A 14,853-nucleotide genomic window follows, 5' to 3' on the forward strand; every position below is an offset into this window, starting at 1 on the left:
ATAGCAAAGGTACTACTGTACAATTTTCTTATTTTACATCAACTCAGAATTGTATTCTATGCAGATTACCTATATGTTAACTAGTAATAATAATATAACTGCAAGCTGTGGTACAAAGACGTAATTTAAATGTCAATGTTGGCCTAAAGGTCTAGATACCAGGCCATAAACTCCAAAAAAAAAAAAAAATTTAAATGTCAATTTCAAAGTCACTAGTTTGCGTCAAATGTGCATCCAAAAAGCTAACGACCAACGGCAAACGGTTATATTTGAATTTTGTTTTGGTTTTCAAAGCTTTCAGAATTTAGAATATGTTTTGAGAAGTCAGTGAATATCTAAATTGTTTTTATTTAGCTTTACAATATGACCGATGTAGAGGAAATAATTGACTATATTAAATCATTGAAGAAAGGTTTTGACAAAGAGTTATTTGAGTGTAAATTAGAAGAACTCGCCTATGTTGCCCAAAACACTGGGTTGGACGATGCCAATTTTCATATTCTATTTAAGCTTTGGCTGAACTTAAATATACGTATGTTATATTTAAATATAGCAATACCCAATGTATTGCAATAATCAGAAACTGTTGATTTTTTTCTGATAAATGAAACAATCCTTCTATATTGCAGCAATAAGAAAATGGATGAACCTTGGTTGCTGTATTATTCCACAGGAAAAAGTAGGACAGAACTCTGTAGAATATGCTTTAAGATGGTTGCTAGCGAATAATAGGAATCCAACATTTCATCCCAGAATTTGTTTTGTTTTGGACTGGTTAACAGGTATGTAAATGCACTAGTAACTAAGTACAATCTAAATCATTATAACTATAGAAATATCTGTGCCTTTACCTTTTTGTGAGAGATATAGTTTTATGAATTAGGGGAAGATTTCAGCATTCTCTCATTTATAGGGAACATAATTATTTGTTTTGTTTTAGTTGCTATGGATGCTGACTCAATTAATAGCACTGCACTTGACATGGGTTATGTGATATTTTATAGTTTTTTATTCTCTGAGAAATTGGTAAGATTTTTTTCTATTTATATTATATAATATACTACTATAATCCTAATTTTTCCTATGTTTAAGTGATGTTAAAATTACCTTAGTTGAAGTTGGTTAAACCAAGAGCTTGACCTCTTCGCCACAAAGATAGTTTGGCTTAGTGGTCAAGCTTAGCCTAGGTCAAGAAACATAAGAATGATTATACCTTTTTTAGAAACCAATGGTGACTAGAGGTTTTAAAATACTTGTTAAATATTAAATATTCTTTTCAGACATCTCATGTAATAAAACTGATATATGTTTTGACTAAACCTTTTGATGTGACTAGAAAAAATGTATTGGAAATTCTTAAAGAGGTTAAAAAAAGAGAAGGCAAGAAAGTAAGTGGACATTTCATTAAATATTAATGTACCTGCATTGTTTTTTGATTAAAATAATTGTTACTTAAAATATGTTCCTTCTATGCCTATGTTATCAATATAAATGTAAAAAAATTAGGCAATTCTTGAAGACAAGTAAAAGTACAAAAATATATTTTTTATAATACATAAAATAATATAATACATAATATAATATTTTTATAATATATAATGGCAAGCTGGTATTGTTATATCAACAAATAAATCATTTTTTCTTCAGAGTTTAGTTAGACAGCTGCAAGTTCTCCTTGGTTTGTTTAAAACATACAAGCCAGAATGTGTTCCAGAACAAATGCCTTCATTTTCTGTTCATACAGCATTTAAAAAACTTAATGTTCAACTTGTTGAAAGATTCAAGATGTGTCAGGTATGTTAAATATTTAATTAAAAAAATTATTTACTATTCATTTCTTTATAGACAATAGAAAAAAAGTTTTTACTTAAACACATAAATACAGACAATATCTAAATTTGTCTAGTGCAGTGTTTTTAATTTGTCAAATGTCAAAAAATGGACGGCGAAAAGAACTAATATAACAAAGTGGAGGTTCTTGCCAAAGCTTGAGGAGCTGTTGCGGCTTGATGATGATGAAATGTCTGTTGAGTACGAACAATTTGTTTTTTATTAAATAATAAAAAAATTCAGTCAGTCATATTTATTACAGATTAGACAAAATAACAACAGCCAGGTGAAACTAAAGCTGGTATGGGGTGATCTGGGAATGGTGAGTTTATAAATATATAACTACTAGCTGACCTGACCTGGCAAACGTCGTTTTGCCATGTATATCATTTATAATAAAAAATAAAATAATAATATATTTAAAAAGAATAATAATTTAGGGGTGGACTACCCTTAACATTTAGGAGGATGAAAAATAGATGTTGTCCGATTCTCAGACATACCCAATATGCACACAAAATTTAATAAGAATCGGTCAAGCCGTTTCGGAGGAGTTTAACTACAAACACCGCGACACGAGAATTTTATATATTAGATACACAAAGAAAATTATGTAAAATATAATCTTGTATCTTACTTATAAAATGGTAATGTTAAGATACTTTTTCACTTTGTGAACTAAAATGCTATAATAACTTTTTAGGGAAAGACAAACAAAAAACATGGTCCTCTGGTACCTAGTTTGGAGTTTGTGCAAATGGGGTCGACACAATACAATCGAAATATACCACAGAAAACTTATTTGGATTTTTCTGAGTAAGTACACATCTACACTAATGTTAGGAGATTTTTTTAAAGTTCCTACTTTACTAATCTTTATAAGAAAAATCATCCTTACGAAAATTACAAAAATATAAAATTGGTGGCTCTATAACCCTTGGATATGGTCTTTTATGTTATTTTTGTGTCCGTTTTGTGATCTTTTTTTATTTCTAAGGTGCCTTTCAAGTATTACGTAAGTACTATAGGGGGGAGGGGGGTTTGAGTCTTTGATTTTCTTATTTGGTTTTTACGTCAACAGTAATTATTTACTTTTTTACACATATTACCCACACATTGTCTATGCTTGAAAACGAAATGCATTTTCGAGGATTCCTACATAAATATAATACGTTTATGTACTATTATTTTTGAGAGCTTTGCCTAGTTTTGCTGACAAGAGAAGGGGGGAGGGGGCAAGTGGGTGATCAGGCTTCTGCGTCCGACACATGCCGTTGTTTTTTATGGCTCAGAATGTTTTTCTTCATCGTATGAGCCAGTTAATTACATATGTGCAATACTTTTCTTTCCATGGTATAAGAAGCGCATTGGTGCAACCGTCATTCGAACAACGTCAGGTTTGAGAGTCGCACGCACAAGCCACTTGGCTAACACTGCTCTCTTAATAAAAAAAAGGGTGCGTGTACTTATGTACGCGCGTAAGAAGTTATACTTCTTTGGCATTATTAAAAATAGTTTTTCATTGCATGCAAATAATTAATTACAATTAAATAATCAAAGACTGGAAAAGCAGTCATTATAGTCAGTTTACATTTTAAAAATTAAATAAATAAATATTTATTATTATTCTCTTACATTAAGTGTAACATAAATTCTATTATTATTCGAATGTTGTTTTTAAATTATGTCCAATGCCGTAGCATCTTCCGTGGGCAATAGTATAGCAATTTTGTGTCACGGTCAAGGGCGGATCCAGCTTTGGTGCCAGGGGGGGGTCACATAGTCGTGGTCAAGTAAAGAACTTATAATTTAATTTTGATAACAATAGATACAAGTAAAAAGTAGGTATTTTATTAATGTACGTAAGTATTGCACTTAAAAATATTTATTCTTTATTGTACACAGGTTGGTCCAACTAGTGACGTCAATATTTTTTTTTTAGATTCCTCACATGCCCCCTGGGGGCATACGAAAATACCCCATGTATATTCTGCGATTTTTTGTAGTTTTCGAGTTATTATATTTATATTATATTATTTTTTGTGTTTTTTGAATTGTTTTCTGCCAGGGAGGTTTCAAAAATTCCTATCTTTTTTTGTTGTAGGTATTTTGCATCTTTTTTCTATGAAATGATTGTCTTAAATGTTGTTTAAATAAAAAAAATATCAGCTTCCTAAAATTAGTTAAAGCTACTCAAAATAAGTTTTAAAGTTAGAAGTTTTGTTTTTTGCTGGATTTGTCCAAACATTCGACTTCAATTTAAAAATACAAAAAGAAGTTTCCATAGCTTCTGACTAAGTTTAGAAACTCCGCAGGGTTCTAAGCTACCAAAATCATAGAAAAAATGGTACTTAATTGGTATTTTTTTGTTGTAATCGGCCTTTAAGGTGGATAGGCTAAAAATCAATGAAGCATTAAAAATGTTTTTTTTTTTCAACTTTTATTATTCTTATGGTAAATTAAACTTTATGATGTGATTTTAATTAATTTTAATACCCGTTAAAAAAAAGTAGCTTTCCTTCGGGTAAACCAGCTCTTTGAAAAATCCCCAAACGTTGTCATTATGTATTCAAGTTGGAGGAAGGAGTTCTGAAAATTTATTATAATAGTAAAACGTCGTTTTGCCATGTATATCATTTATAATAAAAAATAGGGGTTGATCGTAGAGGATTGAAAACTGGGGGTTGTATGTATTTTTTAATGCTGTATCATGAAAAAATAAAAAAAAATCTTTATCTAAAAATTGAAAAGTAATAATTTAGGGGTGGACTACCCTTTTCAACAATGATGAAAAATAGATGTTCTCCGATTACCCAATATCAGATATACCCAATAAGCACACAAAATTTCATGAGAATCGTTCAAGCCGTTTCGGAGAAGTTCGAACGAAGTTCGATTGTCGAAACACCGCGACACGAGAATTTTATATATTAGAAATAGTATTTTTTCAGTAAATTGTGTTTTTTATTTGTTATTTAAAAAATAGGTAATTTCACAACTAGCAATAATCATTTCGAATAACATTTTGAATTTTGAATGGTAAGACCAAAATTATTGTAAGAATTACACGAGCTACTTTTTTTACGGGTATTAAAATTAATAAAAAATAGATCGTAAAGTTTCATTTGCCATATAGACCAGTGCCGATAATTTTTGAAACCAAAAAAAATTACAGTAGGATAAAACCCATTAGAAAAGGAGGGGAATATTATCAAAATGAAAGGAAAAATAAATTACGGTCGATCTGAGGTCGGGAAGGGGTAGGGGGGGAGTTTTAAGGGTAAAAAACGGTTTATCTCGATTTCCGGCAAAACTAAAAGTCCTATCGAAGAAAGTTAAATGGCAAAGTTGTAGGTAATAAAAAGATCTAAAACTTTTGTATTCACACATTTTTCACATAACCTAAAAATTTATGTAAAAATTCAAAAAAACAAGTTTTTGGTTTTTAATTTTTATCTTTAACAAAAATAATTTTTTTTTAACGAAATTTGGTGAAAACTTACCTTTCTATGTCCCAAATACGCTGTAATTTATTTGATTAAAAATATTTATTTGTTCACCTTATTTTGAATTAATATCGAAAAAACACCCTAATTTTCAATCGAAAATTCTGACGTCAAAATTTCAGTTTTTTTTCAAAAAGTTGGTGTGCTTTCAGTTCATTGAAATCTCTACTTTCCTATGGTAAAAAAATATATATATATTACCATAGTAAATCTTCTCAGAAAACGCAAAAAATCGTATGCAGTAACGCCTAGACCTGTCATCCCCTTCCCTACTTCTCTATGAATCTTCTTTAAATTATAATCAGATGCCTATTTATTACTATTTTAAGATAACTTATATATACCTGAGTGACCTAAAAAAAAAATTTAGCCTTTAGATGGGCTAAAATTTTCGTATTTCATAGAGAAGTAAGGAAGGGGATGACAGGTCTGTGCGTTACTGCATACGATTTTTTGCGTTTTCTGAGAAGATTTACTATGGTAATATATATATTTTTTTTTACCATAGGAAAGTAGAGATTTCAATGAACTGAAAGCACACCAACTTTTTGAAAAAAACTGAAATTTTGACGTCAGAATTTTCGATTGAAAATTAGGGTGTTTTTTCGATATTAATTCAAAATAAGGTGAACAAATAAATATTTTTAATCAAATAAATTACAGCGTATTTGGGACATAGAAAGGTAAGTTTTCACCAAATTTCGTTAAAAAAAAATTATTTTTGTTAAAGATAAAAATTAAAAACCAAAAACTTGGTTTTTTTAATTTTTCACATAAATTTTGAGGTTATGTGAAAAATGTGTGAATACAAAAGTTTTAGATCTTTTTATTACCTACAACTTTGCCATTTAACTTTCTTCGAAAGGACTTTTAGTTTTGCCGGAAATCGAGATAAACCGTTTTTTACCCTTAAAACTACCCCCCTCACCCCTTCCCGACCTCAGATCGACCGTAATTTATTTTTCCTTTCGTTTTGATCATATTCCCCTCCTTTTCTAATGGGTTTCATCCTACTGTAATTTTTTTCACTTTTTATTTATTTTAAAGGCTATCTGCACTGGTCTAATAAGAAAAATAAAAGTTAAAAAAAATACAGTTTGTATGCTTCTATGATTTTTTGCCTATCCACATTAAAAGGCCGATTAAAGCTAGATTTATTTTACGGGTATTAAAATTAATTAAAAAACCACATTATTAAGTTTAATTAACCATAAGAATAATAAAAGTCGAAAAAAAAACATTTTTAATGCTTCAATGATTTATAGCCTATCCACCAAAAAAAATCCACCGATTACAACAAAAAAGACCAATTAAGTACCATTTTTTTTCTATGATTTTGGTAGCTTAGAACCCTGTGGAGTTTTTAAACTTAGCCAGAAGCTATGGAAACTTCTTTTTGTATTTTTAAATTGAAGTCGAATGTTTGGGCAAATCCAGCAAAAAACTAAGCTTCTAACTTTAAAACCTTTTTTGAGTAGCTTTAACTAATTTTAAGAAGCTGGGATTTTTTTCTGGAATCATTTAACAGAAAAAAACTGCAAAATACCTACAACAAAGAAAGATATGAATTTTTGAAACCTCGCTGGCAGAAAATATTGAAAAAACCCAAAAAAATGTATAACTCGAAAACGACAAAAAATCGCGGAACATACATGGGGTATTTTCGTATACCCCCAGGTGTGAAGAATCTAAAAAAAAATATTGACGTTACTAGTTGGACCAACCTATATACACGTACATATTACCATCTTCTCTTGAAGACATCCAGAGAAACACTATCACTTTTTTTTTTTGAAGTGGAATCTCGGTGTTGGCCTTTAGGGCCTTTACAGCTCAGCTCGGCCTGACTATCACGTACGGAATGAGGCAGCTTATTTATATGACATAACCGTGGTGAATGATTTGTCATAACAGCTAGAGGTATGTCGAGGGGTATTACGCTAAACTTCGCAAAAGTGAAGAGATGGTACGACAAGGGATTCCATCAAACAAAATACATATATTTTAATAACTAAATCAATTTTTCTTTAACGTGTTTTCCGCAAAACGCGTTATTACGTCATTTACGTCAACGGGTACGTTTTTATTAACGTGGAGAAGTGCCAGTCCGATTAGGCGATCTTCAACCAATGAAGATCTTAGCCACGATTTAATTCTGCGCAACGTAGAGAAAGACCTTTCTGCTGTCGCTTCGCTGTCAGGGTAGTGTATCCAATTTTCCTATTAGGATACATATTGATGTCACAATTTAAAATAAGACTATGTTATGATATGTTGAAGTTTAGTCGTTCCGATTCCGATTGAGGTAAGGTCTAGCTAGACGTTTCATAGCGACAAGCGCGCGCAAGTATGGCGCGGAAAATTCAAATTTTCGATGCGTTCATTCCCAAACGTTTGCCATCATACAAAGTTATTATATTATATAAAAATTAATTAAATATTGAAGGTATGTAGTAACATATAATCTGTATGGCGACAAATTTATATATAAAATCATTATGTTCAATTAGTGGTCCACCTAAGTCCTGCTCAGGGGGGGGTCATGACCCCCATGACCCTCCCCCTGGATCCGCCGTTGGTCACGGTGCGCGCGCAATGTATAATTTCACTCTCATCAATATTTCATAACGCGCCTAAAGAAGTATTACTTCGAAAAGTTATTTTATTTAATAACAAATTCAATCTGTCAATCATGCAATTGCTTAAAATTATTTCAGGCCACAAGCATTACTTCAGTACAGTCTGAACCATAAATTGTCGCGACCAGCTAGATTACGTGCGTTGCTAAGCAACGCGACAGGCCACACTTTGTTATCTCTGACCGATCAACATCAGTTCACATTTCTAATACACGATTTGCATCATGTACTTTCATACTGTAAGTATTTTATTGATTAATTTTTTTAGTATAAGAAATCGCACTTAATGTCTTCTTAAAGGTAGATCCATTTTTTTTAAGTAATTTATATTTCAGTTAGGAAGGAACGAAAGAATTCAGGTGTCTATTATGAAATTAATAAATTAGTTGTACCTAGACGTATATTTTTAGGAGGCTCATCTGACGTTAATAGATACCGGCGCCCATGGACACTCACACTGCCAGAAGGCTCGCAAGCGCGTTGCCAGCCTTTTAAGAATAGGTACGCTCTTTTCTTGAAGAACCCTAAGTCGAAATAGCTCGGAAATATGATGTTTTTGAGTCAAAAGAAGGTGCGTAGCGATTACGACTGTAACTTGATATAGAAACACGCGTTTTTACGTTTATTTAAATATCTTTCATCACTAGCAAAATACAAAATTGCAACTGTATTATTAATAATTGGTGTCTCTGACTTAGTGTATAATTAAGATGTCCTAAGCGCATTTACTAGAAATTTCTGATAAATATTATTTAATATGTATATGAATAGAATCATTATAGCACATTGAGCAAGATGAAGAGATTTTCACTTGACACTTTCTTAGTACCGTAGTATTCTAAAATGTTTAACATATGTAACTTTGGAGTGCTTATTCTTCAAATGTTTTAATTATTTTAACTTAAATCTACTAACAGAACTATAATTTTGTAACAGGCTGCAATTTCCCCGTACTAGACTATCTAATTCTTTTTTGGGAAAAGGGATACTTTTCTTTAATAAAATGCCAGAGGCTCTTTTATCTCTGCCTTTCAATAAATTTAAGAAATGTATTAAAGAAAAGCTGTGTAAAAAGGCTTACTATAAAGTCAACGATTATCTAGTTGATAAAGGGGCCTGGGACTAGTGCTAGACAGGCTACCTCTAATTAATTTGCGATATTTGTTTTAAAAAAAATTTTGTTTGATGATTTGCTATTTTAAAAGAGTACCGAGAGTTTTTTACGCCGGCTTTTTCTCTCGGCCTACACCCTCTCTCTTTGCCGATGAGTAGGGATGCCTACAAATTCAAATTTAATGACATGGAATAAGTGATACATGTATCTTATGTTCCATAATAAACATATTTTATTTTATTTATACCTGACTAAAAACCCGTTTAAAACGTTATCATAGAGACTCTGACAAGAACGCATTTTAAGCGGGAAGCTTATTATGATTTCGTATTAACGGGTACAGCGGAAAAATCCAAATAAAATTTGTGTCTTTTCTTCTTCCCAGTCTTCCTTGCATCATCAGGACATAGTGTTGCCGAGAAAGAGAATTTCCTTGCCCAGTTGGCCATCTTCCAAACGACGCTTATGCAGGGCTTGCCTGTTGTCACTAAGTTTTTGGCGCAATTTTTGCCTTTTTGGAATGAAAAGGATTACTTTGCTGAAGTAAGTGATTGTTATTGTCGTTGGTTTCCAAAGACACAGAATTTTCATTTATTAAATAGATTTACTTACAACTAAATTATTTACTAAATATAATGGACCAATAAAAAATCTTCACATATAAACAAGTACTTAATAATTAGATGGAGTGGTACATATAAAATTATTTTAATCGAGTGCTTTTCAGCAATCATAGTCAGTGGCGTAACTATACCATCTGGGGCCCGTGGCAAATTCTTTTGATGGGGCCCTATCAGAAAAAATTGTCACGTTGTACTCAGTTTAATTCATAATTAATTAAGAATAAGAATAAGAATAATTTTTATTTTCTCCCAAAAACAATAAGATAACAATTGAATTGAAAAGGTATTGGGAGACTGGTTTCCAAACTAGGCAAGAACCTGAATTTAGTTATTAAACTTCGAGATTATCAGCGTACTCAATTACACGTTGTATATGTCCCACTAATGGCCATCGGCCTCCTCTCTTAGGCGAGAGGGAATGGTCTGTAGTCCCCACGCTAGCCCAATGCGTATTGGAGACTTCACATTCATCCATAGAACATAATATCTCCATCTTGGCAGCCCTGCCACCCTATTGTTACGCCACTGATCGTAGTCATCTGTCACATTAGGTGACAGATATTTGACGTTATGTGAATGTTGATATATTAACGACAGTTATTTTAAATATTCCACTGGATTTTTATAAAATAAGTGATTTGAACACTAAAATCTGATGGCATTTCACTTTTACTTTCACGTTATTGGTTTAGTCTGTAAACTCGACGTTCATGGTAAAACTAAGTAATTTCTGATTGACTAAGAGTTAAACAAAAACCTTTTATTATCCATTATCAGGTGTTCGGGTGAAATCGGTGGGGCTGAATAATAAAAATCTCTGCAATTTGAAGGAAGCTAAATTCTGAATTGTAATTTCAGATAATGTCCCTCCTCGAATGGATAAGTATTGACAGTCCAGAATTAGTTTTGGACATATTAAGTGTGGTCACACAAATGTGCTGTCGAGCTCAACCAATACACCAATGCCTTATAATCAAGACTGTGACTGCAATGTATACGAATTTGGTAAGTAAATATACTCTATAGTATAGAGTATATACTCTCTCTTGAGTCGGTACCTCATGTCTGAGCGTCATGATCACTGGTTTCTGTCCAGCGCCTCTCTTAGTACAGTATACAGTTTTCCCCATACGGATTTTGGTATTTAGAGTGTCGTAACCCAAAAGGGGCATGTGGTCATGGAATTGATAAAGGACGAATTTCGTACTAGAACCAGTGAATATTTTTCTATTTTATTCTTTTGGTTATGTAAATTTGCTTTGTCTATTTGCAATTTTTTTTTATGGCTCTGGCACGGTTTGTGCGTTAGCCAGCGTCAAGTATAGATTTTTTTATAATTCGTGCTGTTTGCCTTAGAAATTCGACCATGTCCTCCATGTACGGTTTAGGCACTCGCCCGGTACCGCACAACCCTCCCAAAGGCCGAGAACAAATTTTAAATTAAATAAAAACTTGCCCTCGAACCGGGAATCGAACCCGGTACCCCTTACCTAGCTGCCACTTAATAAGACCGCTAGGCTATGAGGCCCTTATATTTGCAATTATTAATCGCTCGCTTCTTCCATTCTGACAAATACAAATAAATGACATTTGCCCCAAGTATCAAAGTGACAATAGTTTTTCTTTACTTAAAAAACTATGGTTTACAAATGGTTGTCATAGTCTTCGATCTATGGTCTTTCAAGAAAAAAGCGTACTTAGTAATACGGTCGACCAAGCGAGCCTTCTGGCATTGAGAGTGTCTATGGGCATTTAACATCAGATAAAGCTCATGTCCCTGAATATTGAAGGTTTTTATTAAAAAAATATGCACAAACTTATTTAATCATTTTTCTCTCTTTAGATGCGTATCTAGACTACCATAGAGCCCTCTTTAAACAACTTTTTCCTACAGAATTTCCATGAATAATTTAATTTCATATAAATATTAGACGTTTGAAGAATTCGGCTACAGTTTGGGATTAATTTTATTGTAGTTTTTTCTAATGTAAATTATTCGTCTTCAACTTTTGAACCATTTTCTTTCAATCTAAAGGACTAAAGATTTCTTGATTTTTTTAGGTTTACACAAGTACGCGACCAAAGAAATATTTTGTCTTCGAGAAACCAACAGATGAAAAGTTTAGAGAGGGAACGAACATCGTAGCAAATTCTCTCACTGTTATGTGTAACAAATGCTTGCAAATCAATCCTGGTGAGTTTTTTAAACTTGAATTTTTAGCTAGACTTAAAAAAAATATATTTGTGTACATGACATAACGTTATTTCATATATATATCGCGTAATTTTAACTCAACGCATGGAAGGCTGTTCTTAGGATAAATTTATTTTCCATTTTTAATCAACTTAAAAATCGATGCAGCAGCGTTGGCCTAGTGGCTCCAGCGTGCGACTCTCATACCTGAGGTCGTAGGATCGATCCCCGGCTGTGCACCAATGGATTTTTTTTTTAATCGATGAATGAAAGGTGTAATTTTTTTATCCTTTTTTATTGGAGGGTGATGTTAGTTTGTATATAATGTTTAATAATTTTTTTTTTGTAGATAATATACGCCTAGTACTAAGCGGTCTTCAGGCGCTAGTGTCGTGTGCGTATACGTGCACGCAGATTGGGCGTGGCGAGAGCGTAGGCGCAGTTCCCGGAATGCTCGTACTGAGTATGCCTTTGTTAAACAATTGCGCTCTGATGATCGATATGCTCGCTGATTTATTAAAAATGTAAGTGATTTTTTAATATATGTAATTACTAGCTGCCCCCGCGAACCTCGTTTCTCCTTAATGCCTAGCCTACCTTTTTAGTACAAACATGGAACATTTTGCTATGCGGTTTTGGTGTTCGGTTTTCTGAAAGAAAACTTTTTAGGTTTTCCGTGAATTTTTCTATATATAAACCTCACAGTTAACGTCATAAGATTTTAATTAACAATTAAAAATAGTGGTTGATCGTAGGTGGGTGAAAATTAAGTGTTGTAGGTATTTTTGTATGATGTATCATAAAACATTTTTTTTGGTATGGACACCCCTTATGACTTAAGGGTTTGAAAGTGGTAGCCGATTCTCAGACTTACTGAATATGCATAAAAAATTTCATAAGAATCGGTCGAGCCGTTTCGGAGAAGTATAGGAACGAACGATTATTTAGTTGATAAAAGGGCCTGGGAGTAGTGCTGGACAGGCTTCTTCTAATTAATTTGCTATATTTGTTTTTAAATAAGTGTTGTTTGATAATTTGCTATTTTAAAAGAGTACCGAGAGTTTTTTACGCCGGCTTTTTCTCTCGGCCTACACCCTCTGTCTTCTTTGCCGATGAGTAGGGATGCCTTCAAATTTAATGACGTGGAATAAGTGAATCCTGTATATTATGTTCCATAATAAACATATTTTTTTTTATTTCATTGTGACAAGAGAATGTTATATATTAGATCTTTACTCCATGTCATTTTTTTTACTTATTTTTTTGTATGCCCCATGGGCATATGGCATATATCTGTTTTATATTTTTGCTTATAGACTGGTAGGAATTCTTTGCCTGACATATTATGCCGGTGATCAACGGTGTTTCTTTTTCGATTTTTATAAGTCCAGTTTATATTGAGTAATTAAAAAAAAAGGGTGCGTGTACTTATGTACGCGCATAAGAAGTTATACTTCTTTGGCATTATTAAAAATAGTTTTTGATTGCATGCAAATAAATAATTACAATTAAATAATCAAAGACTGGAAAAGGAGTCAATAAAGTTCAGTTTACATGTGAAAAATTAAATAAATAAATATTTATTATTATTCTCTTACATTAAGTGTAACATAAATTCTATTATTATTTGAATGTTGTTTTTAAATTATGTCCAATGCCTTAGCATCTTCCGTAATCCGTGGGCAACTTCATTCTGTTAATTTTGTGTCACGGTGCGCGCGCATCAGAAAATTTCACTCTCATCAATTTTTCATAACGCGCCTAAAGAAGTATGACTTCAAAAATTGTTAATGTTGCTTTCTAATCTACTGTATACTGTGTTACCCTCAACAACCAATTATTATCAAGTTAATATCTGTTTTCTTTTCAGGTACAAACAACTTCTACCCGCATACAAAGCGAACCACGGCAAAGACCATTTATACAGTAGTTATATGAACATCCTCATACCATTCTTTTCTGATTTCGTTAGCTGTCTCTCCGAAGACTTTATTAATAATCGCGATAAAGGACTAGTTTTTCGTAATCTTAAACCAATAGGCGTGAATAAACTCATCTATTCAATGCCCGATATTAACAGCTCACTGAGTATCAGAAATCATTTGGCTTTCGCTCCATATACATATATGAAAATTGGATCGACATTTACTGATGAATTCATACATGAATCTGTGTTTGAGAGATTGACACATTTAAAAGAGATTATGATTACAATTTCTAATTAGTGTGTGTAAAGGAGCGTATTACAATTATTACGTAACGTATTTTGGGAGGGGGGTCCTTTTGTAAAACGTTACGATGCGGCGCGGGGATTAAATTACGCGTTACCTATTGTTAATATTTTTTTCGACTTACACCACATAATAGTAACTAAAGAGTCACTAGGTGGTCAAAAAACGTTTTAATATACTTGGGTAGAGTACTGTACTTGTGTACTGAAAAACGTTACGGCGAGTTACATGGGGGGGGGGGTCCAATAATCTCCAAAAATTTCGTTACGTAATACTTGAACGCTCCCTAAGACTGCTTTTGAGGGTGTGACGGGTCGACCAAATAGTTTGTAAATGTTTTACAAAAATCAGAAGTTATGTAAAAATAACTATACAATGATTGATTTTTATTGTAATTTTAAAGCGTACTTAGACTACTTATTTTAAAAGTTATGTGAGTGATGTGAATAGCGTAATGTTAAGAATTGGCTCTAGTAATGTGCTAGAACGTTTTGTAAAATTATACCTTAAAGAAGAGATGCGTTTGAGAATTTTAGAGTCGATACTTAGCTAACACAATCATATACGTTTATATTATGGTGTCGTATTTTTACTTTCATATAAAACACACATTGGTTAATCAAATTCCATAAATATTTAAATTTTAAATCGGACCATAGCCTGGTTAAGAAATCCCATGAAAGCCATTGCGTATACGAATATGTACGTACGTAGAT

At 32.4% G+C, this 14,853-nt stretch overlaps 1 protein-coding gene across 1 annotated transcript; it reads left to right on the forward strand.

Moving 5' to 3' along the window:
* Positions 1 to 228: 228 nt before the first annotated feature.
* LOC125056162 (centromere protein I-like) lies at positions 229 to 14,510 on the forward strand. Its single transcript, XM_047659139.1, has 13 exons — positions 229 to 532; positions 630 to 782; positions 941 to 1,026; positions 1,281 to 1,388; positions 1,648 to 1,794; positions 2,093 to 2,152; positions 2,534 to 2,646; positions 8,054 to 8,214; positions 9,475 to 9,632; positions 10,571 to 10,717; positions 11,774 to 11,906; positions 12,256 to 12,430; positions 13,777 to 14,510. Exons 1-13 carry the CDS (start codon positions 364 to 366, stop codon positions 14,129 to 14,131), a joined length of 1,965 nt encoding a protein of 654 aa, XP_047515095.1. The 5' UTR covers positions 229 to 363; the 3' UTR covers positions 14,132 to 14,510.
* Positions 14,511 to 14,853: the final 343 nt, after the last annotated feature.

Source organism: Pieris napi, chromosome 14 (assembly GCF_905475465.1).
Source record: "Pieris napi chromosome 14, ilPieNapi1.2, whole genome shotgun sequence".
Taxonomy (NCBI): domain Eukaryota; kingdom Metazoa; phylum Arthropoda; class Insecta; order Lepidoptera; family Pieridae; genus Pieris; species Pieris napi.

What these genes read in the sequence shown, in the direction of transcription:
- LOC125056162 (XM_047659139.1), top strand. Translation starts at nt 364, where the DNA reads ATGACCGATGTAGAGGAAATAATTGACTATATTAAATCATTGAAGAAA. An exon ending in TTGGCTGAACTTAAATATAC is followed by an intron (nt 533 to 629) that starts GTATGTTATATT and finishes TCTATATTGCAG; the next exon opens with CAATAAGAAAATGGATGAAC. An exon ending in AAAAGGATTACTTTGCTGAA is followed by an intron (nt 9,633 to 10,570) that starts GTAAGTGATTGT and finishes TTGTAATTTCAG; the next exon opens with ATAATGTCCCTCCTCGAATG.